Source organism: Kwoniella dejecticola, chromosome 8 (assembly GCF_000512565.2).
Source record: "Kwoniella dejecticola CBS 10117 chromosome 8, complete sequence".
NCBI classification, from domain to species: Eukaryota; Fungi; Basidiomycota; class Tremellomycetes; order Tremellales; family Cryptococcaceae; genus Kwoniella; species Kwoniella dejecticola.
Window position 1 is genome coordinate 538,614 of NC_089308.1, and position 13,427 is coordinate 552,040.

A 13,427-nucleotide genomic window follows, 5' to 3' on the forward strand; every position below is an offset into this window, starting at 1 on the left:
ATCTATGTTTATCTATATCTATAACACACCGCACTCTGAGCTATAACGTTCTTGATGATAAACGATAAACATCGAAATCTCGATTCTCTCTTCTGCTTGCCCCTCATATCACCCTATTCCTGATAGGCTTCCCATCAAAGTAATCCGCCATAATGTCAATCGCCGTCATACACCCTTCTAGAGTGACTGTATCCGTGCTTCCCCCTCTGTGGGGAACAGGGATTGTCAAGATCATTGAGGGTCAATCATCAGCAACAGATCTATACTCTTACAAATTGGATGATTCTCGCCTGTCACCTTGTCTTGCCTTGCCTTGCCTTGCCTGGCCTGCTGAATCATTTTCTTCCTGACCGAGGCAATGCAAGGCGAGGCAAGGCCAGTCATCCGAAGATCGAGGTCTGGCTGTTCCAACCTCGATCGGAAAATGCCAACTTACAGATGAGGCAGCACAACCGTATTCCTCAATTTCCCCAACTTTCCCATCGTCTCTCCAAACGCAGGCTCAACCTCCCAAACATCTATCCCCGCACCCGCTATCACTCCCTGTTCCAACGCATCCTCCAATTGCCGTTCATCTATAATCCCCCCTCTGGCAGTATTCAGAATCACCGCCGTCTGTTTCATCATTTCCAATTCATCCTTCCCTATCAGACCCCTGGTCGAGTCATTCAAAGGACAATGAATAGACACCACATCAGCAGCAGCCAATAATTCCGGAAGTGTAGCTGCACGAGTATGAGGGATCTCTACAGGGTATTTATGAGGATGTTTCGGATCTGCAGTAGTCCATCGAGTCGAGGGTGATGTAGGAGAATAAACGATGATTTTGCAATTGAAACTCAAGAGGAGTTTGGCGAATTCGTACGCTATATCTCCCATTCCTATAAGACCGACTGTCTTGCCGAATAACCCTGGGGCTAAAGCTGTGATGGAGGGTACTTTTTCGCCGGAGCGAATACGGTTATCGATCTCGACGACTCGGCGAAGGACGGTTAAGGCGAGTGTCAGGGCGAGTTCTGCTACTGCCTAAAAGTCAATGTCAATTTCGAAGTCGAAGTCAAAGACGTCGGAGAGAAATCATGTCAGCTGTACATCCTTTGACATGATTTGATATGACCATTTCTTGTATATACTCTCTTGACACTCTGCATTCTCCAAGATGTCAAGAATGAAGAATGGATGATAGTCCAAGGAAGGTTGAGATGGATTGTCACAAAGCAAAAAGAACGCTCGGCTCGGCTCACCTGGGCATTCCCTCCTGGACAATTCGTAACAACCACTCCCCGTTCTCTAGCAGTGGGCATATGTATATTATCCACGCCCACCCCGTTCCTCGAGATGATTCTCAATTTCGGAGCGGCGCGAAGCATATCTCGAGTGATGTTCGATACGCGCAGCACTAAGTTACCCGAACAAACCTCAGCTCTGAAACGTCTCGAACTTTGTACTACCCTGCCCTGCCCCGCTTCGTTCGGAAGTTTAAGACAATGGTAGACGGTAGATGTTAGATATCAGACGATAGACGATAAACGGTAAAGGATACCCACAGATCCCATCTACTTGACCCATGATCTCCTCCACACTACTCGCATCCTCCGGACGAAGGATCTTCCCGAATTTGGTCTTGGCGTATTCCTCGGCTTTAGGGTGGAATGGCGTATGGAGGTAGACTGTAGCTTCTTTAGCGGATATCGAGGGGGTGGATTCCGATGGTGGTGTGGGTAGGTATGTCATTTTGAAGTAACGACACAAGTCAGGCGGAAGAGCGGGTGCGAAAGTGGAAGCGAAAGCGAAAGTGCAGAAGCTGAGAGTGTTGATTTTGCCAGGCTAGCCTCTGGGGCAGTAATAGCGTCTTGAGGAGAGGATGAAGATGATGAGTAATGAGGAGAGTGCAAGTGAAAGTGAAAGTGATCCTAGTCGATTTGTACTGTCAAAACACGACTCAATCACAACAATCAAAAAGTCGGAAAGTCGGCAAAATGCGATAAGAAGCTAGAATTAGTCTGCGCTTCTCGGCAACTCGGTTCCATCGCCGCGTTCCCCATTCTCGAGCATATATTTATTTCACCGACAGCAGCCGCATGGTAGCTACAGAACAAGTCCAGAAAGATGCATGCAGTATAATACAATGCTATTCATCTATCGTTCTATCGGACAGGCCATTGTCTATCCTCCATGTGTCCTTGACCATGCTCGTTCAATCTGCCGAATCTCTCAGCTCTTACAAGTCGATGCTGTCTTCCGACCCATGTTGCGGCTTGCCATTTTATCAGACCTCACAACCGCCTAACCTTTTCCTCCTGAAATTGCGCTATCCATTCCTGAACAAAGTTGATTTCCAGCTCGTGCACATCTTTGATACGCGGCGGTTCGGCAGTATGATCCGCAAGACCATTCTATAACCACCAGAGGCGATCGGTCATTCAGCTTTGTCATGTCACACACTGCGCTCGAACACGTTGAGCAGACTTTGACTCACCTCATCATAATGATGTACCCCGTCTGCGTACAGCATATTCTATCAGCATTACATCCACTCCGTCGTACTTCATAGCAAAGTAATTGAGAACGGTACCAAAAATGATGTTTAAGCACATACCAAATATCAGATGGACAGGCTTATTGACTGAACTTTTCCTTCGAGGAGCCCAATCACTCTGAGGAGTCTACAGAAGTCATATATATCAGCATAATATGGGAACAGCATGATGCAGATGCACAAGTTTCTGCGGGTAAGTGCGGCTCAAACTACTCACCATAGGTCTCCATGGATCTCGGTCACCATCGATAAAAGCCAATCTATCGTACTCAATCTCATAATCTCCTCTGGAGTTCACTTCTTCGACATCAGGCCATTCGGGCACGGCAAAGTGTTTCCCAGGTGGAAAGGCTTGTTTACATATTTTTGATGTATATTCCAAGGTCAATCTATAATGGAGTGATTCATCGACATCGCATGAATCAGTGCATCGTGCTTGACTTGACTTGACGAAAAGAAGAACATCGGGTCAGAAGAAAGCTTACTTATTGGATATGATCCGTGGCCCTTCCAAAGGAGCAGGCATGAAGTAGCCCCATTGTGTGCAGACTATTCATGAATATTATTGTCAGCTTTGGCGACACTACTCATATATCCCGTGGGGACAGTGTCATGTTGTTGAGCGGCGAAGGTTCCAATCCAAAGCAGGTGGTTTAACTTGATCCCCACTTGGAACCGTATGAATTGTTGAGATCGAGCCGAAACCTGCCTCTTGAACCCACTCACCCTGGAAAATCCATAATCGCCACGTCTGCTCAAGATCTGTCTCTCTAAATTTGGAGTCTTCGGAAGTGCCAAAACACTAATGAAATACTCGTCAGTCTTTCCACTAGGCTCGAAAGGGCTCAGATTTGGTACGTCCGGTGAACGCACCTCTTCAATGTCAGACGCAGGTTCACCTTCAGTCCGAGGGCACCTGAGTATCACTTTCTGCAAATGAACACTGTAAGTCACCGTCTGATGGAGACCTTGTCATGGTAGAACCGACATACCTCCTTAATATATTTACCGTAGTTCATGATGGAAGCCGGTCTGTAGTGTCGTGCTATTGTCAACGATCTGTACCATTCCACTTGCTATCGTAACCACGAATCAGGGCGGAACCTCACTCACATTCTGATTAAGCCAAGTTTGTGCTCGGCTCCACCAGCTGTAAGGGCATCGCAGAAATTGTAGAATTCGCTTGAGCCGACTGAGTTGAACCGCGACCAGCAAATCAGCCCAACAACATCGCACAGAGAAATTGCGAACCACCTTTCGGATCCCAGTTCTTAGCTTGCCAATAACCTAGCGTGTCTGTCAGCTACCGATGTATCCGATGCACAGCTGAGAAATCGGATAACCCACCTAATGGCCCAGAGATCACATCCGCGAAATCATCATTACCCACCAGCTGTTCTAAGCCGAACATACTCTTCAAGTATCTGGGTATCGGTTCAGGCTGGTCCAGCAGGTGATCTATAAATTCGATGGCTTCTTGGAGGGTGGTTATACATTGTTCAGGGGCGTATCGCTGGATCGGATCGTGGTATTGCGGGAAGTTTACCTGGGCGTGCGTCACAGCTAGATAGGAAACAACAAGACGGCTCAGCATGGAACAATCAACCCGGTTGATCATGGCAGAGGAGGAACCTGGACGGAGCCGTGAGAGGAGTGATGGGCGATGATGAAAGTTCGATGAATACTCACCACTACTGGCAATAGCCCCCCAGACTAGATGCGGATATTCCTTACGCATATGTGCTGCTCTAGCGCCGGCATACGATCCTCCGTAGTAGAACCAGGCTGTGTTATTCGGGTGTAGAGCATTTTGCTGCTGAACGACGTCAGATAAAATACCTGAGGGAGCCCTGAAGTTCTCGATGAACTGAAAGACAAAGCCTGATTAGCGAATCAAGTCCCCGGTGGATTTCGGCTTGAGTAGACAGCGCCGATGAAGACGAGTAGATTGGAAAAGAGGGATGGGAAGGACGCGTACGTAAGCTGAATCCGCGAGCGCTTCCTTGTTATTTAGGAATCGCAGATCATCCGTGGAGAACGATTGAACCGGTACCGAGTCTCCGTAATATCTGATCTCGGTGTCAGCACGGACGGGATGAAGTTAGGATAATCAGAAGATTGAGGAAGTCTCAGAAGAGAACGACAGGTGAATTGTTAGATGAAGAATTTTGAGCTTACCTGTGTTCCAGTACGATTCCAATCCCGTTCGTTGCATTACTCAATATCTGCAAAATACCTTTCTCAAGGAATGGAACTCTGTGGATGAGGCGGAAGATCGAGCGGGAAAGTAAGCTCGAATTACATCATATTCAAAGTCTTGATCGAGGCATCAAGAGAAAGCGCTCAGAGTCGAGTCAGAGAGGTGGTCGCATAAGACTCACCTATCTTCTCCACTCGTTTCTCCGCCATCCAACAAGAAAACCGGTCCGCCGTCCTTATAATAGCTCGCGTCGATCCAGTATCTTTGGCAGAATGTCCCGTTGACGCTATCGTCGAGATGACTGATCTTCTGAGGGAAGCAATGCGCTTCGAATAAGGTTTTTCCTTTGGCGTTGGCGTTATCGTTGGATCCGAAGGCAGTGAATGGTCGTTGGGGTCCGCCTCCTTCACTGTATCATTGTAAGCCTTGTCAACCACTGACTCGACAGCGCGGCTTGTAAGCCAGGTCAAACGAAAGCCCGATTCCACCCACAGACTTGATAGAGCTGCCCGCTCCTCTTGGACCTTCTGCTCTTTGAGAAGACTCTTCCATAATCCGACTTGGGGCCTGCCGCTCAATAGTAATTCCCGATGAGTCTCTGGGTCCAACTTGGTCTTTCCGGCTATGGCTTTGGCTATGGGAGTCTGTACAATGGCGCAGAGTAACAGTAAAGAGGATAACACTAGCATGATACCGACTTTCACTGTTGACGCAAGTACCTATAGACAAGGAGTGAAGCTGTACTTTACAATCTCGCGCTATTATCAGGTGAGAATAACCAGAAGACAGCCAGACGAGACAAGTTGAACACTCGTGGGATCGTTATCAACCGGTAAATGGTGGACCCGACCGATATCACAGTCAAGGAGATCCGCACATCTCCATCACCCAAATCATAACGCCAAATTTCCAGACCCCTAGTAAGAGATTTCGACATTTCGACAGCAGTATGGTAATGCATAATAGGAATATGATATGATATGATGTATCGCCCAACCTCCGTTTCTCATTCTCTCAACAAAGACAGACGAACAAGACCCCGACTAAACGGTGGGAAGCAAGGACGAACTTCCGTTCTACGTTGAGAAGGGAACCGTGCGTTATTCTGAGCTCTTCCGAGCACCTAACTTGTCGTAGGAAGTAGACAGCCAAGCGACTCTGTAGTACATAAAGAAATGAGATGTCAGCAACGTGCATTTTCGATTGGTTGCTTGTTGAGAGGTGTGGATGAGGTGGAAGGTGGGGATGCGCTTACCTATAAGGAAGAGTTCTAAGTAGAAGGGGAAAGGAAAACGGAGAGAGATGAATCAACTTTTTGACTGTGTAACCAACGCGTCGTTGCAGTTTGTCGTTTGTCAACGGAATCAAATTTGGTCAGTGTCGACTGTAGTTACGTAAAGATGCTGAATGTGTGTGGCATTTCTCCGCAGTCACCGTTACAACTTCCACGGATATGTGTATCAACCTGATAGTACGCTCTGATGAAGACTAGACTGGAATGGACTGGGTCGTCAGAAATTGTGTCACTATCATTTGGATGCCGAACACTGGAAAGTTCCCACTCTACGACAGATTCGTCATAATTATTGTCGAATAGCGGACGACATCGCACCACGGATGAGAGAAACCGCTTTCGCAGAGGACACCTTACCTACGGAGAGGAATTGTGTTCATAATCATCGCTGAGCATCCGCATCACATGCATAACCCGACTGACCACAGACGTGATCTCAAATTACAGGCGACTCGCCTTTGGCAATTTAAGTCGCGAACGCAAAAAGATATTTTTTTGTTGTTTTTGTTTTTTGTTTTTAATTTTTCTTGTGTCGCAATCTTTCCGATCCTTCAATCCGTCTATTTCTATTTATCCTAAGTCCGAAGCCGAATCCGAATCCGAAAGATGATGATGATGATGATGATGAATGGTCTCTCTGGTCCCGTCCCGTCCCGTCCCTGACCGACAAGTGGTAGTACACGTATTCCGCCAAATACGCTACTTGTCGGCTACCGTAGTCATCCGACCCGTCCCGCGAAGTGTGGAATATGCTCGTACTCCCTCAAATACGAGATACCCGTGCAGGTCCTTCGCGGGACGAATGTCCATGCATCTATATCATTGTGTCATGGCGGGTTGAGCGGTTTGGAATGATAGCCAAATCGCCGAGAAGAGGCGTCTTACTCTAAGCTGCCTCGCCTGTTTTAATGGAGCGGAGAGGTAGTGGCGCCTCACTTCAATTTGCGACACTCAATGGGTTCACTTCAAAAAATCGGATTTGATGGTACAGTATCAGCATCATGATCAGTGCAGCTATCAGTACTGTAACAATATCAATCTAGATTAACGACAATGTGCACTCTACGTTAGCGGATAGATAGATATGAGTGAGTCGTGATAACGGACCCCGGGTTGAATGCTCAACGTGTTAGCAAATTCTCATAAGAGGGATAAGATACGTCTAAACATATTATACATACAAGACACAGATACATGCTTTCACATAACCCACGAACACAAGAACAGTCTAATGCCCTACATGACTCGACCCGAATCTACCAAACAACATCTCACCCACTCCGCTACCCACAACTACCGAGATGATCCACCATATATTGAAGGTCATAACGACCAGCCTATTGTACATCGTCATCTAATCAGCTCAAGCTCTGCTGAGGATTCATTTACGTCTTCTTCTTTCTTTCAACTACCGCGCATCGAGACGAGTTGATGATTTGGAATATGAAACAATATCTGTCGAGCTGATCGGGACCCCAGAACAAGGGAGCACCTCCCACTCACATGAGTAGATAATGTATCAAAACCTGTAAAGCCTGTAACAATCCCCTAGGCAGATCCACACCCCACCTGAAAGGCCGACTCCATCTCCCTTCTCTACCTGGATCCAAGCTCTTTCTTACCGCTTTGGGCAGATGAGGATAATGCTGATTCCAATCTTGCTTGTTCTCCCGACCTGAGATTTGCTCCTTTCCATTCAATTCATTGTCCAGGTTCGGCGAATACGAAGGCGCGGATCCGAATGAGATGCCATCCCGACCTGATGAAAGGGGTACAGCGTACGAGGAGGTTGTAGGTATAGTCAACTCATATCCTTCCTTCTCTTGATCTTTCCCGTTGTTTGATCTACGCGAAGTCAGTACTTCTTGTGCTTGAGTATGAGTATTGAGGGATGAGGTACTGCCGGATGAAGAGGAGAGGGAGGGGATGTACCCTTCCGAGACTGGTTTAGCGTATCCCAATAGACTATGGACGTGTGATGAATCGAAGGGGATCAGTCATGAATAACCTCACTCATTTCGGCATAAAGGAAGGAAGGGAAGATGTACGATTGACCGACTGCGAACTGCCGCGGAGACTCTAGATGAGGTAACGCTGGACTCACCCTTTTCGCCAAGAAGCATCGCACGCCCGTCTGAAAGCCACCAAATACCTCTCAAACACAGCTAAGAGGAATAACCCTATACATACTCCGACTGTGGCCCCTGCTGAAGTCGGCATCCATGATGCAAACCATAGCACTGCACAGCAATGCTGACCTCAGCTCACAATATATCGCTTCGACCGGTGGACGGACGGAAGCGCTTTGGTCTGTTAAACTCACTATCGGTACCGATCGATCCGTGGAAATACATCTTCATACTCATAGACCCAGAGCCAGTGGACGACACTGAGGTCATTAGGGATTGACAGTCAGCCCCAATTGTCGTTATCAGAAGTTACGGACATTCCGTGAGGGTTGGTATCAGGTTTGAGTGAGGACGAAGAGCTACTGTAATGACTCACTGTCGTCCATTCCCGACATCGAATCCATATTATGGCTCACTATCTAACCCAAGATCAGTCTTTGAGCTGCATCAGACGCACTGATAACACCATATTCTGGAAAGTAGGATGAGATCCCCTTGCTTACTTTTTATTTCCGAGGTGGCGCTTCTATCCTTTGACGTCCCAATAAATTGCGCTCTTGTCGTGCGAATGCTAAATCAAATCAATCTGAGCTGTTCCGCGAATTCTAGTCAAGTGTCACTTGAACGACAATTGGGTGTGGTGAGTATTTTACGAATCGTATCAGTATGAGTAAAAGAGAAATTCAGCACGTATCATGCATCCTTGCCTTGTCACCACAACTCTTAATCGTGGGATGATATGATACTGATGATTTCTGTGATTGCTATTTATGGCTTCATGCAGTGAGCCATTACTCGAAAATGCCTCAACCTCCTCGTCGATCAAACACGTGGTGAGTCGCATAGAGAGATATGATGACGTCGAGATATTGTGATATTATTCGCTCGACAGATGCTTGGTGCAGTGGTGCAGTTTGACGAGACCTTCGCTTTCGAGGTAAGATTCGCTCACATCACACTGATACGAACCCAGACCATCTTCATCTCATACATACATTCGCAACGAGTGCGGAAGCGACATCTTGTCAAACTACGGGACCGACTAGCATCAATCAACATGTCCTCCTCGGCTTCTTCCTCATCCTCCTCCTCCTCTTCTCTCGAACCAACCCTCTACACCCTCCTTCCCTCTGCATTACACCAACCCTTCCTCATCCACTTATCACTCTATGCGATCCACAACGAGCCCCTCGAAATCTTCGATAGGGTATATACGACTAGCAATCCAATTGTTCCCGGTCAACTACGTAATTTACGACTCCGCTCGCGCTTAAGGCCTTCTCCAAAGATTAAAGGGAAAGAGAAAGAGAATCATGTCAACCAATGGATCCATTCGCATTCATTAAGCTACATCTCCAATCCACTTCGATCGCAAGAATACTCCGGGACTTCTACGAGGGCTGTGATAGGTCTAGATATTTTGAGTGAGGAGGATGAGTGGGAGATCAAGGATTTTATCAGTTCTCTAGGATTCGAGTGAGTACGAGTACGGTCTATTGTCTATTGTCTATTCTATTCTATTCTATTCTATTCTATTCTATTCTATTCTATTCTATTCTATTCTATTCTATTCTATTCTATTCTATTCTATTCTATTCTATTCTATTCTATTCATTCATAGCATTGCTCATGAGATTCAACCTCAACTTCCAACTTTTAAACATATCTATTTCTGTCTCGACCTCGGTCTCCTTTCTTGTACCGAATCGCCTTAGCTCATAGGCGCTCTCCTCACCTACTGACCATGACAAGATGCTCACTCCGAATAGCCATTCACACTCATACACACAACGAGGTCACTTATTCCACATGGCACTCCCCACCAATCAACTTACCCTGCAATTATCAATCACACACCTTACTCCACTTGAAGACGACTCGACGTTTCCAACGAAGACAATGCACGATTCAGTTGGCACCGATTTTCAGAATGGGAAGGCCACTCAAAAGGACGACCGACCGTGGCTGATCCAATTATACCCCTCGAAACCCGTCAGTGCCGTATCTAACCCCGGAGAGCTGAATTATAGTTCGTTAGTGGAGTTGATGCAGGATTTCGTGGAAAATCTGGGATTCGCAGGCTTGAAATGGGGAACAGGAGGTAGATGATCACGCGTGGCTGAGATCAACAAAGTTGTATTTATGCATGATGGGGTGTGTTTGATTTTAATTTATATACAATTTAGTCGCGATTCTCTGTTCACGCGATCAAAAATGGCAACAGTCTACAAGCCCATATTCACAACAGCCCATGCTCGATCGTCGTCTAGCCCTAACCCTTGGTCTGTCCTAAGCGTCAAATCTCACTGATATCTAGAGAATCTCAAAGTCATCCTCTTCATCGAGTACCACCACCTTCCTCTTCTTCACTACCTGTTCTTCCTCCGTCGCACCTTTGACATCCCCATCATCGGGCGCTGATCGCTTGGTACCCACCGCTGTCGTACTGGATATCGGCGTATTCTCGCTGACATTATTGGTAGGTGGAGGCATCGAGTCGAGTATGATAGGTTCTTCTGATGGTTCTCTTGAAGCAGGAGCAGGCGGTGCGAGGGGTACACAAGGTGGTTCTGAAGGAAGGCTGTATGGTGATGTAGCTTGGGCGTCGCTAAGATTCCCAATCCGTCAGCTCTACATAATCCTGCTGCAGAACTATACAGGATCTGAGAGAATCACTTACCCCTCACAAATGCTGAAATGGACGGGTCTGTATTTCCCATCCTCGTCTCGGACTGTCAACATCTTTCCCCTCTTAACGTCCAGATCGTCCAACGTCCTTTCGTGATTGTCGTCAAAGTCCGGATCCGCAAGTAATCGTCCACCTTCGAATATCGTCCACTCAATATCCTCGTCCTCATCTTTTCCCTCAAACTCCGCTTTGCTCAGCCAGCCTTTGACTACTTCGTCCACAAAAGCCCGCAAAGTACACTTCTCCAGATCGACCTTGATAGGCACGTAGATATCTCGGCATACAGAACACTTCTTATCCGCCTTAGCAGGCATCGAGTAACCCAAGGGCTTGATCGCATCCGTACGCAAGAATACATTTCGAATCGCGGGTCCAGCAGAGCTTTCTGCAGGAGCTGACGGGAGAGGGAGACGACGCAAGATATTGAGTGATTGCATCACTATTAGTCCGGCAATGATAGCGTTCGTAGTGGCGATGGCGGGGATGATGTTTCCGGCCATCTCTGCGGTGCGCAATCAGCTTGCTATCGAACTCATTGACTTGGAAGCTGACATACCTTTGACCTGGAAACGGGTTTTGTTTGCGATACCATAAGCGGTTGCACGCAGGTTGGCAGTAGCTAGAACAAAGTCGAGGGTGTCGTCGTCATCCTTGTCGAAGGAGAGCGGTGTGTCGGGATATGCTATTGATCGAGCAGACAATCGTTTGCAACTATCAGGCTCGTCAGCTTAGGGGCACAGCCTGAGAAATGGAATACACTGACCTATCGATGAACAGCTCCAGATTTTCCTTCAGCGTCAACTCCCTTTGATCTTTCAGACTTTGCTTTTTCTGAGCACTACTGCCATTGGTCTGCGCGGTTCCGTTCGGAGCTGATGTCGAGGGAGCTTGGCGCGAGGGAGGTGTGGCGAATGTGCCATTCATTATCCCTTCATGTTCTAATGGCACAGGTTTTATGCGTCCTTCCTTCTTCCACATATCCTCCATGGCAAGCAGACGATTGATGTCTTCGTTGAATACCTATGCGTGGGTTTCACCTGTAAGTATCAAGGTCACAAACTCTGAGACAAGGTCACATGCTTTGTGGAAGACCCGTTGCGGTCCGTCTTCTTCACCTAAATTCTTCCTCACTTCCCTGAAAGCAGTTGCCTCTTTCTTCAGGTTCTCAATTTCCTCGGCTGGCAGTGGGAACATCAGTAACGTTCTCAAGCACTTCGCTTCGATTGACTCACCGTTCTCTCCGCTTGCTTTAGCCTTGTCCAGTTCTTCAGTGTCCATATCCTCATCATCCTCTCCGAACAATTTGCTATTGAGCGAGCGTGTCGATCAGCCTTGTTTCTGCGTGACAGGAGGTGGCTACTGACCCGAAGAGATACGTCTTACCCCACACTATACAATGTATAGGCTCTGATGGAGTCGACCTGATTGTACAGACGGGGAAAGATTTTGGCGCAGGTTTAGGTACACAGTCGAAGCATTCAGTCTCATCCTGTTCCAACTTGTCAGCTACGATTGCTCGGTGGGTGGTAAGGGGAGACTGACCTTGATCATTGGAGTCACTTGACCCAGATATCCCGCTGTACCTGACTCGATCAAAGGGACATTCGCAGCTTGACAGAGTCTGTTGACATGTCTTCGAGCGTCTTTGAGGATCGAAAGGATCAGTCGCGACATCCTACGGGAAGAGTGCTGCTGACAAAGAACGCACCCATATTATCCAAGGCATTCATCACTAGACCGAAACCTTTTATCCATTCCAAGTCATTCACGCTGTCTTTGACATTCCCATGGCGAGCATGTATATCGATCCCAGAGGAAGGGTTGAAATGGCGTGCGGTGGCAGCGGCTACTAATGCCTTAGGCTTGGATATGTCGGGCTTGCGGAAAAGGAATTGTCTATTCAGATTCGACAGATCTATAGTATCTAAATCGATCTGCACGACGTCGGACCAATTCAGTGTTGAGCCAGACGCTGCCATTGAACAGATAACACACGAATACTTACAATCTCTATATTGGCGAAACCGACGAGCACCAGGTTTTTCACTGTAGAGAATTCGAGGTATATCTCGTCAGCTCTCGCTCAGACCGTCACAACATATGATACGATGAACCCCGTTCGAGCGATCAATATATTACAGATTGGAGAATCACGAGTCCATAACCTGCAGATCTAGCTATGTGATCACGTACGAAGCTCGCAACCAATCCCTCCTGCTCCAACAACCAATATTCTCGTTTCCTTAACTTTCTTGAACAGCTCTGGGCCGAGTAAAGCCTCAGTATAGGTTGATCGAGGCATTTCTGATTATCCCTTGCACATATGCGCCAGCCCGAAACGGTAAAAGAGAGTAATGGAGAGAGTTGAGGTACTGTTAGCTTCCCAACTTCGACTTTTGAGTGAAGTTGATCGTCATGTTCTGTAATCTTGCTTCAACGCTTCAACGCGATTCTTGCCAGATCACGTGACTCCAGCTCAGGTTGTGTATTTCACTCACGTGTCTGCTGGGGACGAAGGGCTTCCTTTGCTTGTATAATCCGTCACCACGCTGCATGAAGCGTTCACTGCGCTCTTC

The 13,427-nt window shown here is 47.3% G+C and overlaps 5 protein-coding genes across 5 annotated transcripts; 1 reads left to right on the forward strand and 4 right to left on the reverse strand.

The window, feature by feature from the left end:
* Nucleotides 1-103: 103 nt before the first annotated feature.
* I303_106526 (uncharacterized protein) lies at nt 104-1,734 on the reverse strand (the record flags this gene model as incomplete). The annotated part of the gene is made up of 4 exons (XM_018411476.2): nt 104-206; nt 437-1,026; nt 1,245-1,399; nt 1,548-1,734. 4 exons carry the CDS (start codon nt 1,732-1,734, stop codon nt 104-106), a joined length of 1,035 nt encoding a protein of 344 aa, XP_018259288.2.
* Nucleotides 1,735-2,276: 542 nt separating this feature from the next.
* Nucleotides 2,277-5,428, reverse strand: I303_106527 (uncharacterized protein; the record flags this gene model as incomplete). The annotated part of the gene is made up of 16 exons (XM_018411475.1): nt 2,277-2,396; nt 2,480-2,502; nt 2,600-2,666; nt 2,757-2,928; nt 3,025-3,088; nt 3,266-3,341; nt 3,413-3,469; nt 3,532-3,571; nt 3,653-3,731; nt 3,794-3,826; nt 3,887-4,102; nt 4,229-4,406; nt 4,518-4,608; nt 4,718-4,795; nt 4,921-5,148; nt 5,232-5,428. The coding sequence occupies 16 exons, from the start codon at nt 5,426-5,428 to the stop codon at nt 2,277-2,279; spliced, it is 1,719 nt and encodes a 572-aa protein (XP_018259287.1).
* Nucleotides 5,429-7,261: 1,833 nt separating this feature from the next.
* On the reverse strand, nt 7,262-8,566 carry I303_106528 (uncharacterized protein; the record flags this gene model as incomplete). The annotated part of the gene is made up of 5 exons (XM_018411474.2): nt 7,262-7,370; nt 7,537-7,998; nt 8,138-8,273; nt 8,357-8,422; nt 8,539-8,566. 5 exons carry the CDS (start codon nt 8,564-8,566, stop codon nt 7,262-7,264), a joined length of 801 nt encoding a protein of 266 aa, XP_018259286.2.
* Nucleotides 8,567-9,219: 653 nt separating this feature from the next.
* I303_106529 (uncharacterized protein) lies at nt 9,220-10,271 on the forward strand (the record flags this gene model as incomplete). Its single annotated transcript, XM_018411473.1, has 2 exons — nt 9,220-9,638; nt 9,932-10,271. The coding sequence occupies 2 exons, from the start codon at nt 9,220-9,222 to the stop codon at nt 10,269-10,271; spliced, it is 759 nt and encodes a 252-aa protein (XP_018259285.1).
* Nucleotides 10,272-10,475: 204 nt separating this feature from the next.
* On the reverse strand, nt 10,476-13,153 carry I303_106530 (uncharacterized protein; the record flags this gene model as incomplete). The annotated part of the gene is made up of 11 exons (XM_065969389.1): nt 10,476-10,770; nt 10,843-11,353; nt 11,408-11,562; nt 11,615-11,871; nt 11,932-12,029; nt 12,084-12,157; nt 12,216-12,340; nt 12,394-12,494; nt 12,560-12,785; nt 12,857-12,897; nt 13,045-13,153. 11 exons carry the CDS (start codon nt 13,151-13,153, stop codon nt 10,476-10,478), a joined length of 1,992 nt encoding a protein of 663 aa, XP_065825461.1.
* Between the last annotated feature and the right edge of the window lie 274 nt (nt 13,154-13,427).